The sequence below is a fragment of the Protopterus annectens genome, chromosome 2.part0 (genome assembly GCF_019279795.1).
Source record: "Protopterus annectens isolate FY-2018-M chromosome 2.part0, PAN1.0, whole genome shotgun sequence".
Lineage (NCBI taxonomy): Eukaryota > Metazoa > Chordata > Ceratodontiformes > Protopteridae > Protopterus > Protopterus annectens.
This window is the reverse complement of record NC_056728.1, coordinates 691,706,662-691,724,391: the sequence shown is the minus strand read 5'-3', so window position 1 is coordinate 691,724,391 and position 17,730 is coordinate 691,706,662. Positions and strand designations below refer to the sequence as shown.

General features: G+C 43.9%; 1 protein-coding gene across 1 annotated transcript in view; it reads right to left on the bottom strand.

The window, feature by feature from the left end:
- The window catches only part of METAP1 (methionyl aminopeptidase 1), a gene marked incomplete in the record, with an annotated part of 1,416,310 nt that overhangs the window by 803,173 nt on the left and 595,407 nt on the right, over window positions 1-17,730 (bottom strand). Inside the window, 1 exon segment of the mRNA XM_044061024.1 lies at window positions 1,243-1,334. Coding sequence (XP_043916959.1) covers window positions 1,243-1,334 — 92 coding nt within the window.

The window sequence follows — 17,730 nt, the reverse complement described above, 5'->3', positions numbered from 1 at the left end:
AGGACCAATACAGACAGGAGATGGAGACTGCTGCTGAAAGCTCAAAGGCAGAGGACTCTGGGACTGAGAATGACTCCAGGCAGGGTGTGGCAGAGGATGATGTCAAAGACATGGCATCAAGCAATCTGTGCAGAGATCCACTCAGCTGGAGACAAGGAAACGATACAAACAGGCTCTGGGATGTTAACCAGTTCAGAGACCACTAGTGCTAAAACTGGTGATGGAGAATGAGCAAAAAGTGATGATACCAAACTATATCAAAGTCTTCAAAACTGCCCTCGTCATTAGCTCACAGTCTGTCTCTGTGGTGCTGTAATAGAACATTAAAGATTTTTAGGGGAGCAGCAAACAATGACCTGGAGGAAAGTGGATGGGATAGCTCCCTATAAATGTCAATAGCCAAACAATGTACACAAGACCTGCAGCAACAAATATACCAACATAACTCAAATGTCCAGTCAGTCCCCTATAATTTTTTTTCTGGTAATTCATGGAATAATACAGTCAAGTGATGCCAAAGTTTCAAACTTACTGTTTGAAGAATATATAAGACCAGTTGATCTGTTAACTAAAATAAATTAGGAGTAATGTTTAAAAAAATTGTCAGACTATAGCTCTTTGCTCACCCATTATTTTTTGTCTAGAATTCTTGAACAAAGTTAAGCGGTATGGGTACCAATCAACAACACTGCAGCAGCAAGCAGCAAAATGCAAAAAAGACTGCCATAAGCAGAGTACTATAACAAATAAAAGAAAATATTTATAATGCAGGATATATAAATCAAATTAAGATGACAGAAGTTAAACAGCAAACATGTTCAGTAATGCAGGTGGGACTTGCATACATATGCGAGAATAAAGGAAGCAAAAATCAAGATGTATTAATTTGCTGTCAGTATCATCGCAAGGACCTTCAAGTCCAAATTATACAGGAATAAACAGCAAAGAGATACCTCTTCAAAAGACAAGTATTGCACACAGCCAAATGCTTGCAAAAATGTAAGGGTTAAATGTTAAAGGAACACATTTTTCATCAAAATCTTAAATTCTTCTAAAACAAAAATACTTTTACTAAAGTATAATAAAACAGGAAGAGCAAAACAAGGTTTGCACCACTAACATTTACCAATTATTTTGTAATGTGTATAGAAACTACTGAGCTGTAGCACCAAGTCTGGTAGTGAAAATAAACAGAACTTAGCCACTACAAACCCAGGGAGTTATACTTATTAAAAAACTCACCTTGCACACTAACCGCATCCCTTCAATATCCTCTGTTGACAGTACTTTGATTTGGGAGTTGCCTTTAAGTGCCTGTTCACATTCTGACATACCTTCAAATAAAACAGAAAGCACTCAGACTTGCTAACGTGATGAGATATAACCATGTTAATGCCTTACAAAGTGGACTGCAACAATTAGACATTTATTCAATATTAAATAACCAAACTAGTACCCCACTCTGAAAAATAATGAAATGCTTCCCATGTCTATCCACAGCTGAGCACAGAATAAGCTGTTGGATTGGTGCAACTGACCACTCTTCATCTGCATTGCTGGCAATATGGAGATGATTAATGTCTAGGTCCTGGGTGCCTGGCAAGGAGAAAAGGATGCGACAGCTACCTCATTTACACTACAAAAAAAATGTAATCCTTAAAGCAGATTCTCTCCTACTGGTACAGTCAAGGGAGCAGTCCTGACTTGGTATATAACATACTAAGAGGAGCCATATAAAAGGTGTTGCGCTCGTACAAATCAACCATAGGAGGGTGGTACTAAGCTTCATTGCTACCTGCACAACCTGGTAAAACTGATTGGGGTTAAAAGGGAAAATTATGAGGCTTTTTGTATTACAGGCAGAGCTTCTGGACATCTCTTGCCCTTCATCTCAAGTGATTGTCCCCAACACTCCACAAGAAAAACAAAATCATGTGAAGGCTAAACAAGGTCATTGTTGCAAGCCTAACAGGAAGGGTTACAAAAGTTAAGAAGTGCCAAAACTCAAGAGGTCAGCAGGAGCTAGGGGTCAAAAAAGAAAAAGAGAAGCTTACTAGATATGGCTTTCCATATAAAGTACATGCTGGTGTGAAGGACTTCCGACGTACCTCTCTGAATTATATTAACAGAAACATGACTAAACTTTCAGACTGTGTCCCAAAAATGCATGTCGCTAGCCCTAAGCAGCATTCTACCTCACCTAGGATGATGCCACAATATTGACAAAAAAATGATAGATTTCAATAAGTGGCTTAGCTTCTGGTGTCACTCCAGGGGGATCCAGTATCCATCTCCCTGGGAAGACATGGTCGACTGTCCATTCTGCTTTGCCAGAATTGGCCTTTACCTGTTGCCTCAAAGATTTTAATACTGACAAAGATGCTAGTCTCCTCCATACAGCCTTTTAGGCAACTTCTAAACAAAACTTTCTACGTAAACAAATCCACTAAAGACAAACTCAAGGTCATGCTGCTTAATGCTAGGAGCTTAAATAGTAAACTACACTCTCTGATAGCACTCCACCTTGAAAAATGCTGATGTTTGCACAGTCACTGAGACTTGGCTCAAGGGTGCTGAGAGCACCCTGGCAGCACACAGCTATAACATTCAAACGTTCAGACCCAAAAACAACTGTGAAAGAACCAGAGGTGGAGATGTATCCAAAATCATTAAATCCAAATATATCATGAGACTGGTGAAACGGTACAACTCTCTAGAGCTATTCCAGATCCCATTAACTAATGGTAAAATACCCTTCCACATAATCACTAGCTGCAGGTCCCCTACCATGAATCAGGATAAGCAAGATGCCTACCTGGACTTGCTAGAGTCACTCAATACACAGCCAAATGTCTTGGTCATTAGACATTTCAATTAACCTTGACTAGGAAACTTAAGAGAGCACAAACACGATTGCTAAGAGGTTCCTGGAATTTGCCAATTTAAATGCCCTGGAGCAGTTAGCCTGCACCCCCACAAGGGGCTCAAATATCCTCGACATAGTGCTCACAAACATGGAGGGGGGGGGGGTCACTGCACTACCCAGTGCGTTGTCCTTGCTGGTATGGACAGATTATAAATTGGTCTCATTTAAAGTAAAGATTAAACTGACACCCACACAGAAGTAAAAAAAAACATTTTTCCAAAGTAAACTACTGCCCACTAAAAGTTCTAAAGCCCCTACCAACACAGCCAACAATGACTCATATGCAGATATGCCTTATATAGCCACTTAAAAAAATGCATTGACTCAGCTGTAAGAAACGAAAAGTACAGTTGTGTACACTTATCACAAATGTAGATGTTAGAGTGTATTCACTGTTGCAGTAACTGCATTTGGGTAATCTGCTTGCAGGTTGCCCTCAGTCGGCCTGATTAACAAAGTCTTGGGCCCTGCGTCAGTTCCTGTTCCTTCTTCCATGACATCAGGTCGTCAGGGGTATAAAACATGCAGCCGATGCCATTACATCAGTTTTTCTTGCCCCAGATGTCAGGTGCCCCCCTAATGGGAAGCAATTAAACATAAAATCACAAAAATATACCCAAAACAAAAAAGCAAATACACCAAAAAGTCTTTTAAGCATAGTAAAGGAAAGTAGAGGTATAGCCAAAAGAAGTTAGGGGGCTGGAGGGAGGGAAACCAGGACTGCAACAGTGAATATACTCGAACATCTACATTTATGGCAAGTGTAAACAACTGCACTATGTTCTTCGTGTTTCACTGTTGCAGTCATTACATTTGGGTAGATTCCCAAAGCTATGGCTGGGAGGAGGAGTTTAGATAGCATTAGTGCCAGCTATAAGGCCCTGCAAGACTGCAGTGGCAAAGCCAGCTCTGGATTTAGAGAAAATTGGCAAATGATAATGCTTGGTGAAAGTATGTACAGAACTCCAGGCAGCTGTTTCTAATGGCCCTGAAAGGGATGCCTCAGAAAGGCTGTAGAGGTGGACGCAGCCCTGGTGGAGTGATCCGATCCCCTGGGGGATAGGTTTCCCATGGTGCTTATAGCAGAAATGAATGCAATGGCTTATCCATTTAGAAATGGTTTGCTTTGAAATAGCCTTCCCCTCTGCCCCTGCTGAAAACGCTACCAACAGTTGTTCAGATTTCCTTTGAGGCTTAGTCCTGCCCAAGTAGAATCTAAGTTGTCTGTGCACATATAAGGAATGCAGTACCATTCCCCTTTATTCTATGGACTGGGAAAGAAGGTTGGCAAATGAATGGACTGGTTAAGTGCCACACTGGATACCACCTTGGGCATGAAGGATGGATTGGTCCTGAGTGACACCCTGTCCGCATGAAAGATGATGAAAGGCTCTACTGCCATAAGGGCCTGTAATTCAGATACCCTTATAGCTGAAGTGATTGCTAAAATTAAAGATGTTTTCCAAGAAAGAAATTTTAAGTCTGCAGTAGCAGCTGGCTCGAAAGGAGGTAGAGTGAGTTTCTCCAAGACAAAGTTAAAGGTTCCAGGCTGGGGTTGGAGCTCCCCTGGGTGGTCTCAAATTTTTGACCCCTCTGAGGAACTGCTTGAGCAGTGGATGAGAGAAGAGGGGAGGTTCTGTGTTATAATGAGCTAAAATGGCTGAGGCGTGGATTTTAATGGAATAACAAAACAGGCCCTTGTGAAGCATCTCAGTTAAGTATTGTAAAATCTGAGGTAAATCGGACGCTGCTGTGCTCATCCCATGAGATTGGTTCCAGGCACAGAATCTTTTCCATTTTTCAGCATAAGATTTTCTAGTACTAGGCCTCCTTGCCTCTAAAATGATATCCATCACAGGTTTGCTGAGGGATGGTAAAGGAGAGATTACGTAATTAGCCAGGCTGCAAGATTCAGTGTTGGTAGCGGAGGGTGCAGAATCTGGTTCTCCTGCTGAGACAGCAGGGAAGGAATCTGAGGCAGGTGCCATGGAGATAACAGTGAGACACTCCGCAGGATGGGATACACCAGTGTTGGCGCGGCCAGTCTGGAGCAATCAAAATCATCCTTGGTTTGAACTCTTTGACTTTTAGCACTTTGCAGAGCAGAGGCAGAGGGGGAAAGGCATAGACTGATAGGTTTTTCCAGCTGAAGGACAGAGCATCCACTTTCCGGGCTTGATTATGGGGAGTCCTTGTGCAAAATATGTCCAATTGGTAGTTCTGGGGAGAGGAAAACAGGTCTATATATCTGGGCTCTCCCATTCGCTTGTCAACATGTTGAAAATCCTTTGTTCCAGTTTCCACTCGTGTGGGTTCATGAGGTTTCTGCTTAGTCTGTCTGCCAGTGTATTTAATTTTCCTGGCAGGAATTGTGCTTGTAGGTGCACTTGGTAGCTCAAGGCTGTGTTCCACAATGCCATGGCTGGTCTGCAGAGGGGGCAAGAATGTGTACCCCACTGCTTATGTACAACATAACAGTGGTGTTGTCCATCTTTACCATTAGTTGTCCTGGAATAACGTGGTTCTTGAAGGCTGTCAGAGCATTCTGTACAGCTAACATTTCTTTGATTGATATGCAGGTGCATTTGACTTGGGTTCCATTTGCTCTGAATGCACTTCCCTGCCAGGTGAGCCCCCCATGCATACTCTGATGCATCTGTTAGGGTTTGGGCGGCAGGGGGTGGTGAGAAAGGTAGCGCCTTGTTTTGGTGGCAGGCCTCTGCCCACCAAAGGAACTCTAGGCGTAGGCAAGGTACGATAGGAATTATTGTTTCTAGGTTTTGAGAATGTTGACACCATAAGCTTTTTAGATACCACTGTAGTTTCCTCATATGCAGTCTTGCATATGGAATTAGAAGAATGCAGGAGCCAATGAACCCCAAGGCTTGAAGTATTTGTCTTGCAGATAGCAGGGTTTTTATGGCCACTTGTTTGAAGTAAGTTGTCAAATGAATTTGCTTTTCTGGCGTGAGATAAGCCATCTGGAAAGTTATATTCAAGCTTGCTCCCAGGAATATAATTTGTTGACAGGGTACCAGTTGTGATTTCTTTTCGTTTATGGTGCACCCCAGACAAGTTAGAACCCTTTTTACAAAGGCCAGATGATTCAAAAGTATGTCCTGGCTTTCTGCCTGAATTAGACAATCGTCCAAGTATGGGTATATTTGAATATTTATTTGCCTGCAAAATGCAATAACTGGAGCTAAGCACTTTGTGAATACCCTGGGTGCAGTAGATAAGCCAAAGGGCAGTGCAGAGAACTGACAGTGCGTGTAGCCTGCTTTGAAGCGTAGGTATCTTCTGCAAGATTCCCTGATTGGGTTATGCAGGTATGCTTCTTTTAAATCTAGTGTTGCCAACCAGGCATCTTAGCTTAGCATTGGAAGCAATTGGTGAAGAGTCAGCATCTTGAATTTTGGAATCTTTAAAAAGGTGTTTAGGAGTAGACCGGTCCAGGATAGGACACCATGAATTGTCTTTTCTGGGTACCAGGAAAAGTCTCGAGTAGAAACCTTGTCCATTTTCCTCTTCTGGTACCAGCTGAACAGCTCCCCCCATGCTTAAGAGAGAAAGTACTTGTTTTTGTGCCTCTGCCCACTGATTTGGGGGTAGATCCGGCCATCCACAAAGTGTTGGAAATGTGTGGAAGCGAAATCTATATCCCTGGGACACTATTTAAAACTCATTTGTCCTGGGTAATGAGTCCCCAATTCTTTGCATGAAGAGCAATCTTTCCCCCCAAAGGGGCAGTCAGATAAGTGCTTGGAAATTTTAAAAGGAAGTCATTGAGACAGTTTACCAAAGGGGGAGTTTTATTATTCCCAGACTTGGAAGTGGAGGCCCCCCCCACAGCTTAGTTCTGCGAGTCCCCTGGGACTGAAACAGTACAGTTTTGTACCTACCATAAATGTAGATGTTCGAGTGTAGACACTGCTGCAGTCATTACACTTGGGTTATCCTGCCGTCACGCGGTTCCCCAGTCAGCCTGAGTTCCAAAATCTTGGTCCGGCGTCAGTTGCTGTCGCTTCTTCCCTGACGTCAGTGCACCAGGGGGATACAAGATGCAGCAGACGCCATTTTCTTCAGTTTTTCTTGTTCCAGATGTCCGTTGCCCCCAAATTGGTAGGCCTTGCAAATTGCTAGTGAAATATATATAAAAGAAGAGCAAACAACCATTTTTAATTACCAGCAAATACTCCTTTTTAGGAAATAAGGGTAGAAGAGCTAGGTACGTACCAGAAAGTAAGAGGGGGAGGAGGGAGGGTAACCTGGACTGCAGCAGTCTACACTCGAAATCTACATTTATGGTAGGTACAAAACTGTACTATGTTCATCGTGTGACACTGCTGCAGTCATTACACTTGGGTGGAATCCCAAAGCTGAGGTAGGGAGGATGGATCTATAAGGCATTAGGGGTGGCTATAAGGCCCTGCAGCACAGCAGTGGCAAAGCCAGCTCTGGATTTGGAATATAAAGGCAAATGGTAATGTTTGGTGAAGGTATGGACAGAACTCCATGTTGCTGATTCTAAAATATCCTTGGGTAGGCAGTTGAAGTGGCTGTTGCCCTGGTGGAGTGAGATCTAATGCTGCTAGGTACAGGTTTCCTATGGGGGGTATAACAAAAACATATACAGTGAGCTATCCATTTTGAAACAGTCTGCTTTGAAATGGCTTTTCCCTGTGCTCCTGCAGCGTATGCTACCAATAATTGCTCAGATTTTCTGAAAGCTATGGTTCTGTCCAAGTAGTAGCGTAACTGTCTGTGAATGTCCAAGGAATGTAGTAGTCTCTCTCCTTTGTTCTGTGGTTTTGGATAAAAAGTTGGCAAGTGAATAGTTTTGTTTAGAGCCACACTTGATACCACCTTTGGCATAAACGTAGGGTTAGTTCTTAAGGACACCCTGTCCTGGTGGAAGATGAGGAAAGGTTCCATTGCCATTAGTGCCTGTAATTCTGAAACTCTTCTTGCTGATGTTATTGCAAGTAGCAGAGCAGTCTTCCAAGAGATGTACTTTAAATCTGCTGTGTTAGCTGGCTCAAAAGGAGGTAAAGTTAATTTTTCCAAAACAAAGTTGAGGTCCCAAGTTGGTGTAGGTGCTCTACGGGGCGGTCTCATGTGTTTAGCCCCTCTGAGGTACTGTTTGAGCAAAGGATTTGAAAAAAATGGTGGATCCATGCTGTAATGAGCAGAAATGGCTGAGGCATGAATCTTGATGGATGAGAAGGAGAGGCCCTTGTCCAGCATCTCAGTTAAGTATTGAAGTATCTGAGGAATGTTTGGTACAAGAGGGTCAAGGCTGTGTGCTGGTTTCCAGGCACAGAATCTCTTCCATTTATCCGAGTAGGCTTTCCTGGTGCTAGGCCTTCTGGCCTCCAGAATGACATCCATAACAGCTTTGGAGAGAGACTACGCTTGGTTGGGTTAAGGAATTTTCTATGCAGCTAGATTTAAAGTATTTAGCTGGCTGTGAAGTATCTGATTGTTGTGTTGTGTAAACAGCTGTCGGATTTGAGGCAAAATCCAGGGTGGTTCTTGTGCTAAGTTCTTTAAGATTGGGTACCAGTGCTGGCATGGCCAGTTTGGTGCAATCAGGATCATCTTTGGCTCTTCCTGCCAAGGAGAGGTAGAAGAGGGAAAGCGTATACTTGTAGTTTTTTCCAGCTGAATGAGAGGGCATCCACTTTCCATGCTTGTGGATGGTAGCTCCTTGTGCAGAATTTCTGTATTTGGCAGTTCATTGGGGTTGCAAACAGATCTATGTCTGGTTTCCCCCATTTTTGTGCTATCATTCTGAATGTTTGTGGACAATTGCCATTCGTGAGGATCCAAGATGTTTCTGCTTAGGTTGTCTGCCAGTGTTTTTTTCTCTCCTGGCAGGAATTGTGCTTGCAGATTAACTTGGTAGTTTAAAGCTGTGTTCCACAAGTTCATGACTCGTCTGCAGAGGGGGTAGGAGTGTGTGCCCCCTTGCTTGTTTATGTACCACATAACTGTGGTGTTGTCTGTCTTTACTAGTAGTTGTCCTGGATGTAGCAGGTCCTTGAAAGATAGAATTGCATTTTGTACAGCTAGCATCTCTTTTTGATTGATGTGGAGATGTCTTTGCTCTGCGGGCCACTCGCCCTGAATACATTTTCCTGCCATGTGTGCTCCCCAGGCATAATCCGATGCATCTGTTGTCAGTGTCTGCCTGGCTGTGGGTTGAGTAAAAGGCTGTCCCTTGTTGAGGTGACAAGCTTGAGCCCACGACTGAAACTCCTGTTGAAGGCAAGGAATTAGTGGTATAACCGTTTCCAAATTTTGACAGTGTTGAGACCATACACTCTTTAGGTACCATTGTAGTTTCCTCATATGCAGTCTGGCATATGGAATTAGTAGTATACAAGATGCCATGTAGCCCAAGGCCTGCAGAATTTTTCTTGCAGGGAGTTGGGTCTTTGTTGCCACTAAATGAAAATACTGAGTCAGTTGTCCTTGCTTGTCTGGCGTGAGATAAGCCATCTGGCCCGTTGTGTTTAAGCTGGCACCCAGGAATATTATATCTGTTGTGAGGACACTAGTTTTGATTTCTTTTCGTTTACTGTGTACCCCAGGCAACTTAACTGTTTTACATACGCCAGATGCTTTAGAAGAATGTTCTTGCTCTCTGCTTGGATTAGGCAGTCGTCCAGATATGGGTAAATTTGAATTCCTTTTTGCTTGCAAAATGCAATTACTGGTGCCAGGCACTTTGTGAAGACCCTGGGTGCAGTAGATAAGCCAAAGGGCAGTGCAGAGAATTGATAGTGCATTGAACCTGCTAGAAATCTGAGGTATCTTCTGCAGTTTTGTCTGATAGGGACATGCAGGTATGCCTCTTTGAGGTCCAAAGTCACGAGCCAAGCTTTCTTGCCCAGCATGGGAAGCAGCTGCTGTAGTGTCAACATTTTAAATTTCGGAATGTCCAGGTAAGTGTTCAGAGAAGAAAGGTCCAGAATGGATCTCCAGGCTTTGTCCTTTCTGGGAACCAGAAAGAGTCTTGAGTAAAATCCTTGTCCTTGCTCTTGTGGTGGTACCTTTTGAATAGCTCTCATGTCCATGAGTGTTGTAATTTGTTTTTGAGCCTCTGCCCACTGATTTGGTGGCAGATTTGGCATTCCTTTTAATCTTGGAAGAGTGTGGAAGTGGAACCTGTAAACTTGAGAAATGATGTTGAGAACCCATTTGTCTTTGGTGATGCAAAGCCAATTGTGACAGAAAAGAGCCAGTTTTCCTCCTAAGGGGGCTGCCAAGAGAGCTGTTTGGCAGCTGTAGTGGGAAGTCATTGAGATTGTTTTTTATAAGGTTGAGGTCCGTCTTCCCCTTCTTTATGGCCTGGTGCACCCCATTGTCAAGGTCTGTAAGGGCCTTGTGTCTGACCTCTACCTCTTGGACGTCTATATCTGCCCCTTTGAGGTCTGTGACTGGAAAGGACCTATTTTTTGTTGGCCAATTTCTGCTGAAACGAGGGGGTTGAACCTGTAAGAAATCTTTGACCGTTTGCATAGATTTTGCCTTATCTTCCATCTTTTTTAATACCTCCTCTGCCTTAACTCCAAACACATCCCGTTGCAAAGGTGCATCCAGTAATTTGGCCTTCACATGTTCTGGTAACGTATGTTCTTTTAACCAAGCATGCCTTCTAATGACAGAGCCTGTAACTGCTGCTCTACAGGAGGCCTCTAAGGAATCAAAACCACATTGCAAAGTATGTTTTCCCACCTGTTCAGCTGCATGCAATAAATCTTGCATTTCTTTCAAATTAGGAGGATCTGAATCTGGAAGCATCTTTTGTTTCAACTGAGACATTAAAAATTGCTGATATTTTAACATGTGAAACTGGCAATTTATGGCTCTCATGGCTAAAGTTGCAGATGTATAAACTTCTTGCCCCATCCGTCTAATGCTCTAGAATCTCTGTCAGAGGGGACTGGGTTTTTTGCTGATGAGGCCTTAATCCCTTTGGATCCCGGAGAAATAGTTTCAAGGTCAGCAACAGGGCTTTTGTATAGAAATTTGTGAGAGTCAGGGACTCTGTAATATCTATCTGGCTTAACTGGGGCTGGTGGTAAGGAGTCAGGGTTTAAGCTGGATTCAGTGTATACATCATCCACAATATCCAACACTGGCAGAATAGCAAGGGATCTGTGTTGAGGAAATAAAAGGAAGTCTCGGAGCCTTTTCTTGGATTCTGAGTAATCCTGGCCTTCCCAGTGGAAATGTTCCCTCATGGTATGTAAGGTCTCCCCAAAGGAGTAGTTCTCAGGCGAAGAAGCTGATGGAATGGATTCCTCAGCATCAGAATCCTCATAAGGGGGTAAGGAATACCCTAGGTCTAAGGATGAGTCAGAGGAAATGGGACACCTGGTCTGAAGATTCATAGTCTGCTTCTTGTCTGGGCCTTTTATCTGGAGGGGGTTGGGACCCTCTGATCAGGGTGATTAGGTCTTCGGCCATTTTAAGCATTTGTTTCTTAGGCATGGAAGCCTGCCCTGGAGATTGCTGTGTCTGTTTCTTTGCTTTAATGGGAGGCTTAGACTTAACAGAGGGTTTAATTGTTAACTGTGTAGGTCTGAAAACACCCTCTGAAGCTGTGGAAAGTTCAGCTACTTCGGTTCACTCTGTAGGATTAGGTTCGGAAATATGAATTGTAGGGGCGTCCGAAGGCCCAACCAGCTCCACGTGCGAGTCGGAGGCGGTCTGTGGTTCTATTGAAGCAGTCGCCATGGGCTGCGTAGGCGCCTTGCTGAAAACCGGAGAACCGGCAACCGGCCTAGAAGAGGCCTCATCAGTCTTGGGCCTCGGATGCCTGTCCCTGTCCTTGAGTTTATGAACTCCGGTCGTAGGAAGTTCCGACGGCATAGTGTAATTAAATTTTCTGCCAAAATAATGTCGGGCAAAATCAAACAGACGTATAACAGAGCGCTTGTTAAACCTAGCACAAAACAGACAACCAGTGACGTCGTGGTCAAGGCATAGGCATGGGATACAGTAGGAGTGGAAATTCTTATGAGGTATTTGCTTCCCACAAGAAATACAATTATTAACTTTTACTGACATTGGTCTGAGGCAAGAAAAAGTTTCCCCAACGGGTTACTTCGCTTTTTAGAAGACTTCGGTTCTGGATTCGGTATGAAAATCTCAGGAGTCAGCGGACCGGCACTTGCAAACTGCTTCTGCTTCGGGCACCACGCGGCAAGAAAGACTGAAGAAAATGGCGTCTGTTGCATCTTGTATCCCCCTGGCGCACTGACATCAGGGAAGAAGAGACAGCAACAGACGCAGGGCCAAGACTTTGGAACTCAGGCCGACTGGGGAACCGCCTGACGGCAGGATAACCCAAGTGTAATGACTGCAGCAGTGTCGCACGAACATCTGGGAGTTTTGCTGTGTCTGGGTTTGGCTTGAGAAGACCTGGAAGGGGCTGGAAAGGACCAATCTTTAGAGGGCCAGTGCCTACTAAACCTAAGAGACTGAACTTGTAAAAAAATCTTTAACAGCTTGTATAGATTTAGCTTTATCTTCCATCTTTTTAAGAACTTCCTCAGACTTGTTGCCAAACAGGCAGTCCTGATTTAAAGGAGCATCCAACAATTTAGCTTTAACATGAACAGGCAACGATTGTTCCTTAAGCCAAGCATGTCTTCTGAGCACAGACCCAGTAACAGCAGCCATACAAGAGGCCTCTAATGAATCAAAACCACATTGCAAAGTAGATTTTCCAACTTGTTCGGCAAAATGCATTAAATCCTGTAATTATTTATTTTCCACACAGTCAGGAATAAACAATTTTCTGTTTAAGCAGTCCAATAACAAGTGGCTGATATTTTAACATATGAAACTGGCAGTTTAAAGCCCTAATGGCCAAGGTTGCAGAAGTGTAAACCTTCTTACCCCATCTATCCAGTGCCCTGGAGTCTCTATCAGAAGGGGTAGGATTTTTAGCAGTAGAAGCCTTAATGCCCTTGGGCCCCTGTAAAATAGTCTTTGGATCTGCAATAGGATTTTTGAAAAGGAACTTGTGGGACTCAGGGACCCTGTAGTATCTGTCAGGTTTTCTGGGAGCAGGAGGCAGGGAATCAGGGGCCAAACTAGATTCCGAGAAAGCATCATCAACAATGTCCAGTACAGAAAGAATAGCTAAAGGCCTATGCTGAGGTAAGAGAAGGAAATCCCTAAGCCTCTTTTTTGAATCACAGTAATCCTGGCTTTCCCAGTGGAAATGCTCCCTTAGAGAATGTAAGGTTTCCCCAACAGAAAAATCCTCTGGAGGGGAAGCAGAGTCCTCTGCATCAGAATCCTCATAAGTAGGCAAGGACAAATCCAGGTCATCAGAAGAGTCAGAAAAAACAGAATCCTGATCAGAAGATTCATAATCAACCTCAGTCCTAGACCTATTAGAAAGGGGTGAGGTTTGGCTACCCCTGATTAGAGTTATTAGATCTTCAGCCATTCCTATCATTTGTTTTTTTAGCCATAGAGGCCTGAGCATGTGGCCTGGGCGTCGTTTTTTTAGACATGGATCGAGATTTAGGCCTAAGTAATGAAGGAGTCTGTAGACCTGAATACACCCTCAGAAGCCAGTGCCTGCACAGCAGCTCTGGACACATCCAAGGTAGAGACATCTGCGGATTCCATACCTGAAGCATCTCGTGGCATACTGGACTCCGAATGGGTCTCAGTAGAGGCTTGCGAATCAGAAGTAGTGGGTATCAGGGGCTGCGAAAGCGCCTCACTGAGTACCGGCGAACTGGCAACTGGCTTAGAAGAGTCGTCAGCAGTTTTGGACCTCGGCAGCCTGTCTATCTTTGTGTTTTTTCGGAATCCCAGTAGTCGGATGGCTAACAGATGACATTTCTGGATAATTAAACAGAGAACTGAAGTATTTAGAGGCAAAAATATACAGACGACGGATAGTGCGCTGATTAAATAAAGCACAAAACCGACAGCAAGGTACGTCGAGGTCAGGGCCTAGGCAAGGGATACAGTAAGAATGAAAATCTTTGAGGTATTTGCTTTCCACAAGTAATGCAACTATTAACTTTTACTGACATCGGGAAGGAGCAAGAAAAAGTTTCCCCAACGGGGTACTTGGCTTTAGTTGAAGACTTCGGTTCTGAAACTCGAAAACGAAAATTTCAGGAGTCGGCCAACCGGCACTTGCAAACTGCTTCTGCTTCGAGCACCGCACGGCAAGAAAGACTGATGTAATGGCGTCGGCTGCATGTTTCATACCCCTGACGACCTGACGTTCATGGAAGAAGGGACGGCAACCGACGCAGGACCCAACACTGTTAATCAGACCGACTGAGGGCAACCTGAAAGCAGATTACCCAAATGTAATTACTGCAACAGTGAAACACGAAGAACAACCAGGTCTTCACGAAAAAACAAGCCACCCTGGTGGAATAAGTAAAAATCAGCTATACAGCAAAAAAAACTATGCCCGAGAACAGGAGGGAACTTGCTCAGCAGAGGAAGAATACCCTCCACAGCTTGAACAAGCAAATCAGATATCTTGTTAAGTCCTCTAATGCTAGCTAGGAGTCTAAATTAGCATCCCTATCTAAAGATAAAGCATTCTTAAGCTATGTCCAAAACCTAAAAGGGAATGCACACTGCCCAGCTGTGTGCCAAACTTATAGTGGATGGTACTTCTCACACTGAACCTGAAGAAACTGCCAACCTGCTAGCAGACAGAGGATCTCCAAAGAACAGGTCACACAAGCAGTCTCCAAGGCCAAAAACACAACTTCTGTGTGCCCAAATAACAGCCCAGACTGCTTAACCATCTAAAACAAGACCTAGCAGAAAGTACAGTTTTGTACCTACCATAAATGTAGATGTTCGAAGATCCACATTGCTGCAGTCCTTACACTTGGGTAGTCCGCTGTCCTCGGTCGGCCCGACTATCAAAGTATAAGGCTGACGTCGGTCAAGGCGCATTTGACTGACATCAGGACGTCAGGGTACAAATGCGCATGACCGACGTCATATCCTCAGTCTTTTCTTGCCCCAGATGTCAGAAGACCCTAGAAATAAAGGTCAAAACCAAAAGACAGCAAACCAACAACCAACCATCCTAGCACTAATAATATGTACAATATATACAATATACATCCTATTAACAACCCAACCCACACAACCGCCTCCAAGAGGGAAGGAGGAGGAGTAAATTGGACTGCAGCAATGTGGATCTTCAAACATCTACATTTATGGTAGGTACAAAACTGTACTATGTTCTTCATCTCACATTGCTGCAGTCCTTACACTTGGGTAGAATCCCAAAGCAGAGGTAAGGGAGGATGGCCAAACTATAAGGAAGCAGGAGCTGCCAAAATGCCCTGCAAAACAGCAGTGGCAAAACCAGCCCTGGATTTAGAGTAAAGTGGAAGGTGATAATGCCTAGAGAAAGTATGCACTGAACTCCAAGTAGCTGCCTCCAAAATATCCTTAGTTGCCACCCCTCAAAAAGCTGTCAAGTGGCAGTAGCCCTAGTGGAATGAGGCCTAATCCCAGCTGGAATTTCCTTGCCATGATGGGAATAACAGAAAGCAATGCAAAACCCAATCCACTTAGAAATAGTTTGTTTTGACACAGGCTTGCCCTGAGAACTCAAAGGAAAAGAAACAAATAACTGCTGAGACTGCCTGAACCCCTTAGTTCTGTCCAAATAATATCGCAACTGCCTGTGTACATCTAAAGTGTGCAAAATCTTTTCCCCTTTATTTTGGGGATTTGCATAAAAAGTAGGCAAATGAATAGTTTGGTTTAAAGCCACACTAGATACCACTTTAGGCATAAAGGAAGGATTAGTACGTAAAGATACCCTATCCTTATGGAAAATTAAGAAAGGCTCAACCGCCATAAGGGCCTGTAACTCAAACTCTTCTTGCAGAGGTAATAGCCAACAAAAAAGCAGTCTTCCATGATAAAAACTTTAATTCAGCAGTAGCTGCAGGCTCAAAAGGTTGTAGAGTGAGTTTCTCCAACACAAAATTGAGATCCCAAGCAGGCGTAGGAGCTCTTCGTGGGGGTCTTATATTCTTTGCCCCTCTAAGAAATTGCTTGAACAAAGGATGAGAAAACAATGGTGGGTCACAATCATAGTGAGCTGAAATTGCTGCAGCATGAACCTTAATAGAAGAGAAGGACAAACCTTTGTCCAGTAACTCAGTAAGATATTGAAGAGCCACACTTAAATTAGGCTCAGAAACATCAAAATCCTTTGCTGCACTCCAAAATAAAAATCTCTTCCATTTATCTGCGTACACTTTCCTTGTACTAGGCCTTCTAGCTTCCAAAATAACATTCAAAACTTGCTGTGGAAGTGGAGGCCCACTACGGTTCAAAACAGAATATGCCAGGCTGTTAGGTGCAGAGAGTGAAGCTTGACATTGAGCAAATGACTGTCCTCCTGAGACAACAGGTGAGGAATCGAAGGTAAAGGCCATGGAGGCTTCCGTACCAGGCTTCTCAGTAATGGGTACCAATGCTGTCGAGGCCAATCTGGAGCTATCAAAATCATCCTTGGCTTGTCTTGTCTGGCCTTTAGTAGTACCTTTGGGAGGAGAGGCAGAGGTGGAAAGGCATACACATGAAGATTGCTCCAATTGAAAGAAAGAGCATCCACTTTCCAAGCTGTGGGATGAAACCTTTTTGTGCAAAACTTTGGCAGCTGGTGGTTTAGTGGAGAAGCGAACAGATCTATGTCTGGAGTTCCCCATGACACTGTCAATGTCTGAAATACATGAGAATCCAATTTCCACTCGTGGGGATCCATAATTTGTCTGCTCAACACATCTGCTAAGGAGTTCTGTGCTCCCGGCAGAAACCTTGCCTGAAGATTTAGCTGTAAACAGAGCAGTCTCCCACAAAATCATTGCTTGCCTGCAGAGGGGATAAGAATGTGTTCCGCCTTGCTTGTTGATGTACCACATGACAGTTGTGTTGTCTGTTAGAATCAACACCTGCCCTGGAAGAAGAAAATCCTTGAAAGCTATTAATGCAAACTGGACTGCTAACATCTCTTTCAAGTTGATATGTAGATGCTGTAGTCTGGCAGGCCACTTGTCTTGTATCCACTTTCCATTCAGATGAGCTCCCCAAGCTATGTCTGAGGCATCTGTCGTTAGAATCTGACTCGCCTCTGGCCGGGTCACAGAGAGTCCCTTGTTTAGGTGACATTCCTGAGCCCACCACAAAAATTCCTTTTGAATGCAAGGTATTATTTGAATGACAGTGTCCAAATCCTGGCAGTGCTGTGTCCATACATTTTTGAGATACCATTGCAGCTTCCTCATATGCAGTTTGGCATTGGGAAGCACCAGAATACAAGATGCCATGAACCCCAAGGCTTGAAGGACTGTCCTTGCAGTCAGCCTGGACTGATGAGACAACTGATGAAAGTAAAGTGAAAGATTCTTTTGTTTGTCCGGGGTCAAAAAGGCCATCTGGGATGCTGTATTCAGTCTCACACCCAGAAAGCACATGTCCTGAGAGGGTACTAGACTGGACTTTATTTCGTTCACAGAATACCCCAGGCATCTTAGCACTGCTATCACATAATCCAAATGATGAAGAAGCTCGTCCCTTCCTTGAGCCAGAATCAGGCAATCGTCCAAATAAGGATAAATCTGTATTCCTTTTAACCTGAGGAAAGCTATCACTGGAGCCAGAACTTTCGTGAACACTCTGGGCAGTAGATAAGCCAAAGGGCAATGCAGAGAACTGATAATGAGAAGTCCCAGCTCGAAAACGCAGATACTTCCTGCAACTCAGTC